We start from the raw sequence: 5,000 nt of genomic DNA on the forward strand, positions 1-5,000 counted from the left end.
GTCTACGTGAAGAGAAGGGATGGCGGAACGAGGGTGTATGGGAGTGTCTACACCAACTTCTCGGGGTTCCTGCTGGTGGCTGATGTTTGAAGTGAACATTGAGGATGATGTTTGCCTTCAGAGAGCGCGTCTTTGCAATGTAGTTGCAACCTCCCCTAAGAAAATCTGTATTTCTTCTTTGACCTTTTTTTTTCTTTCTTATAACCTACTTGGTTTTTCTGCTTAAAAAGTCCAACTGAAACAAACCAAATCTATCAAGTTGTGATGTCTTTTTAAGTTCTGCTATTGTGTGTTGTGCACATTTGTCTGCCTAAGCAAATTTTGTTATGCAATGATTATTATGCTTGAAGCTGAATTGAAATGTAATGTACTTCAGTGATGATTAAAGCTATGAAAAGACTTAATATTGGAACATCCATATGTGTGTGCGTGTGTGTGTGCAGACTCGTGTGTATCTCTCTCTCTCTCTCCCTCTGTGTGTGTGTGTGTGTGTGTGTGTGTGTGTGTGTGTGTGTCTGTCTGTCTGTCTGTCTGTATGAAACTGAACCCACTCAAAGTAGACTATGTTAATTCTCAAATTAGCACTGATGTATTCAATGCAATGGAAGCTCTCTTCAAAAAGCAGTGCCTATCCCCAGTGTGTTCACCGATATTTTTGCTGTACTGAAAAAGTGCATTCCCCACCAAAGACACAAGATGACCGGTATGTGGTGACGAGCAGACTAATCAATAAAAAAAAAAATTATGATGGAGTGACATGGATTTTTCTCTTCAGGGGGTTGGAGAGGTGCGTCCATGCTGGAACATGATAAGTCTGGATAAACGCGTCGTGCTGGGCTTGGGAGAGGGTTGGGAAGGGGGGTGGGGGTGGCAAACGTCATAAACCAGAGTGAAACAACAGAAGGGGGGCACGTATGCTGTCAGAACTCCAGACACTGTGGTAGAGGTCATTTTTGTGAGTGCCCTACATCATTCGTCCACCATATGTCTTTATTACCAAGTGTACAGGGGTCACAAGGATTTTTTTTTTTTTGGGGGGGGGGGGGGGGGATAGTACATAACAATGTAGAACACAAATCGGAAATTATACACACAGAAGATACAGTAGAAATTAGGATACATACAAGTGCATATCAATATAAAAACTTGTGCATACTCACACATGCACGCACTGCACACAAACACCCACACACACACATGCGCGCACACACACACACACACACACACATACACACACACACATGCGCGCGGGCGCACACACACACACACGCACACACACACACGCACACACACACACACACTCTCTCTCTCTCACACAAATACACACACACACGCGCGCGCGGGCACACACACACACACACACACATGCGCGCGGGCGCACACACACACGCACACACACGCTCTCTCTCTCTCTCTCTCTCTCTCTCACACACACACACACACACACACACACACACACACACACACACACACACACACACACACACACGTTTGAACAGAAGCCGCATATTACATGTGGATGGGGCTGATGGCTAGATCTTCAGGTAGAATGTTGTTGATTGCACAATTCTAGTTATCAGACTGGATTTGTTCGAGAGACAGGGCATTGACTGCTTTCGGGAAAAAGCTATTGGCGAAGCGATTGGTTTTCGCTCTTATACTTCTGGACCGTCGATCGATCAGGGGGGAGCATCTCGAAAATCCCAAAAGCTGGATGTGATTCATCCTGGCTGATTGATTTTGCTTTTTTTTTGCGGGAGGGACGGGGGGCGAGGGGGGCCTTCTTACGATACAGAACTGCTCCGTTTTCAGCACACAGAACGTTCAGTTCGACAAACACTCGTTTCTGATGGTTAGCAAAAACATGATGTGGATCGTCATGTCGTGTTATCCACCCACCTTTTCTCTCCTACCCATCCTCTCCATCGTCGGCGTTTATCACAATTATCATCACCATCATCATAAGTTGTAGTAGTAGCAGCAGCTGTAGTAGTAATAGCAGTAGTGGAAGCAGCATCAAAAGTTGTGCATATGCACGTGATGGAGCCACCATGCACACTGTTACTGTGAGTTGATCAAGAGTCCTTGAATCGTCAGTTTCTCTAATTGATTACTGTAAATCATAATCACAATGTAGTATATTGTGTGACCACGCTCTGTGGGCTGTTTTTAGCTATTGAATAGTTAACTTTTGTGGCCTTCAGTTCTTGTTGTTTTAATTATTTTACTTTGTTTGTGTGCGTGGCTTTTACGTACCCGGTCACGCCCACCAAGGTAATATCCGTAACCCAGTTCTTGTAGTGGCGTTACAGATCCCAGCTACCATTGCCAGGGTAATATCTAAACACAGTGCTTGTAGTGGCGTTACAGATCCCAGCTACCATTGCCAGGGTAATATCTAAACACAGTGCTTGTAGTGGCGTTACACATTCTAGCTACCATTGCCATGGTAATATCTAAACAGTGCTTGTAGTGGTGTTACTGACCCCAGCTGCCATTGCTAGGGTAATATCTAAACACAGTGCTTGTAGTGGTGTTACTGACCCCAGCTACCATTGCTAGGGTAATATCTAAACACAGGTCTTGTAGTGGCGTTACAGATCCCAACTACCATTCCCAGGGTAATATCTAAACACAGTGCTTGTAGTGGCGTTACAGATCCCAACTACCATTGCCAGGGTAATATCTAAATACAGTGCTTGTAGTGGTGTTACTGACCCCAGCTACCATTGCTAGGGTAATATCTAAATACATTGCTTGTAGTGGCGTTACAGATCTCAGCTACCATTGCTAGGGTAATATCTAAACACAGTGCTTGTAGTGGTGTTACTGACCCCAGCTACCATTGCTAAGGTTATATCTAAACACAGTGCTTGTAGTGGCGTTACAGATTCAAGCTACCATTGCTAGGGTAATATCTAAACACAGTGCTTGTAGTGGCGTTACAGATCCCAACTACCATTGCCAGGGTAATATCTAAACACAGTGCTTGTAGTGGCGTTACAGATCCCAACTACCATTGCCAGGGTAATATCTAAACACAGTGCTTGTAGTGGCGTTACAGATCCCAGCTACCATTGCCAGGGTAATATCTAAACACAGTGCTTGTAGTGGCGTTACAGATTCAAGCTACCATTGCCAGGGTAATATCTAAATACATTGCTTGTAGTGGCGTTACAGATCTCAGCTACCATTGCCAGGGTAATATCTAAACACAGTGCTTGTAGTGGTGTTACTGACCCCAGCTACCATTGCTAGGGTAATATCTAAACACAGTGCTTGTAGTGGTGTTACTGACCCCAGCTACCATTGCTAGGGTAATATCTAAACACAGTTCTTGTAGTGGCGTTACAGATTCCAGCTACCATTGCCAGGGTAATATCTAAACACAGTGCTTGTAGTGGCGTTACAGATTCCAGCTACCATTGCCAGGGTAATATCTAAACCCGGTGCTGGTTGTGGAACAGGGTTCAACTAGTTGTTTAGTGTAACATTTTTGTTGCTGTTCGTTATTAGTTTGCCATACATTTTCGTTTATGATGTGTGCATGTTTTGGACATTGGACATGCCTGACGTGTGAGTGAATCTGGACAGTTTTTCTTTTCTTTTCCGTGCACCAATAGACAGCAACAGAACCCTCCCATCCCAGCACTGAGACGAAGAGGTTGCCTGCCCCTGGAACTCTGGGTAACGGGTTTGCTCCCGTTTATTTGGTAACATCTTGTGTTGAAGCTGACAGGTCCCTTCTCAAAGTCAAGGGCTGTTGAGGTGAGTCCACGGCCACTCAGAAATCGTGAAGTTAGCCTTAGGAACACTTTCCTTTTAGAATTATTATAATGAATGGAAAAACGTTTCCTTTCTATCCTCATATCCCCCACACCCACCCCATTCCCTTTTTGTTGTCAGTGGTTTTTATGCCTTTGCTTGAAAGTGTTTGTTTTGTGTTTTAGTTTTGTTGATATGTACCTTTGATTTGATTGATGGTAAAATTAATGACTTCTTGACTGTGTTACAAAGGTGGCTTTTTGGGGAATAAACATTTCAGATTATATCTTATTTTCGGGGAATAAACATTTCAGATTATATTTTCTTCTAAACTATATGTCCAGGGGGCAAATGGACATCCAGCACTTCTTGTCGATTTTTTTTTTTTTTTTAAGATAAATAAAATAAATAAATAAATAAAAACCAACTGTTTTGCTTTCGTATTTCTAATACATTTCCGTGATAATGCTTCAAATGTTGATGTTCCTTTATGTATGGTGCATGTGCATCCCGCCCGGGTAGTGGGCGGGCAATGGTTTCTTCTTGTTGAAGACGTAATCGCTAATTTGAAGGCAACCTCTTTTTCCAGCCACGCCTCGCCGGGAGACTGCTGTGCTTCCCTGTCAGCAGGAGGAACATGTCGTGTGTCGATGATGTGTGAGATGTGTGTATTATTTATTTCTCAGTTGGTACAATCTCAGTGCAGGGAGACTACTCCTCCCAACCCCAGTGTGTATTTTCTTCTTTTCTGAGTTACGGGTGGTTGAATAGAGTGTGTGTCTGCGTGTGTGTGTGTGTGTGTGCGTGCGTGCGTATTTGTGTGTCTGTGTGTGTGTGTGTGTGTGTGTGCGCGCGCGCGCGCGCTTTTGTGGTCTTGGATTTGTTTTCAATTGTTGTTTTTTTGTTTGTTTTGTAGGGCTGCGGGGAGGGGGGTGGGGGGTGTTGTTTTGGTTTGGTTTGGTTTGCGTTGGTTTTTGTTTTTTTTTCACGTTGTGGGTTTTTTCTTACTTCTTGTGTGTTTATGTGTGTGTGTGAGTTAACGTCTTCTGAAAAAAATGGCAAACAAAATAACCCCCCAAAACAACGGCAACAACATCATCAACAACAACATACAAACAAATACAAAACTAAACTGGTCAGCTACAGCTTCGAGAACTACAAGTATGTGATACTGAAGTAAAAGAGGAAGAAGAACAACAGCAAAAACAACAACGGCAAAAATAACTTTGAACAAA

The 5,000-nt window shown here is 43.5% G+C and overlaps 1 protein-coding gene across 1 annotated transcript in view; it reads left to right on the forward strand.

Annotated features, from left to right (window-relative positions):
• The window catches only part of LOC143298732 (cerebellin-3-like), a 3,831-nt gene extending 3,427 nt beyond the window's left edge, over positions 1-404 (forward strand). Inside the window, exon 2 of the mRNA XM_076611657.1 lies at positions 1-404. This exon is cut by the window's left edge and continues 311 nt beyond it. Coding sequence (XP_076467772.1) covers positions 1-90 — 90 coding nt within the window. The 3' untranslated portion in view covers positions 91-404.
• The last annotated feature ends 4,596 nt before the right edge of the window (positions 405-5,000 follow it).

This window comes from Babylonia areolata, chromosome 24, assembly GCF_041734735.1.
Source record: "Babylonia areolata isolate BAREFJ2019XMU chromosome 24, ASM4173473v1, whole genome shotgun sequence".
Taxonomy (NCBI): domain Eukaryota; kingdom Metazoa; phylum Mollusca; class Gastropoda; order Neogastropoda; family Buccinidae; genus Babylonia; species Babylonia areolata.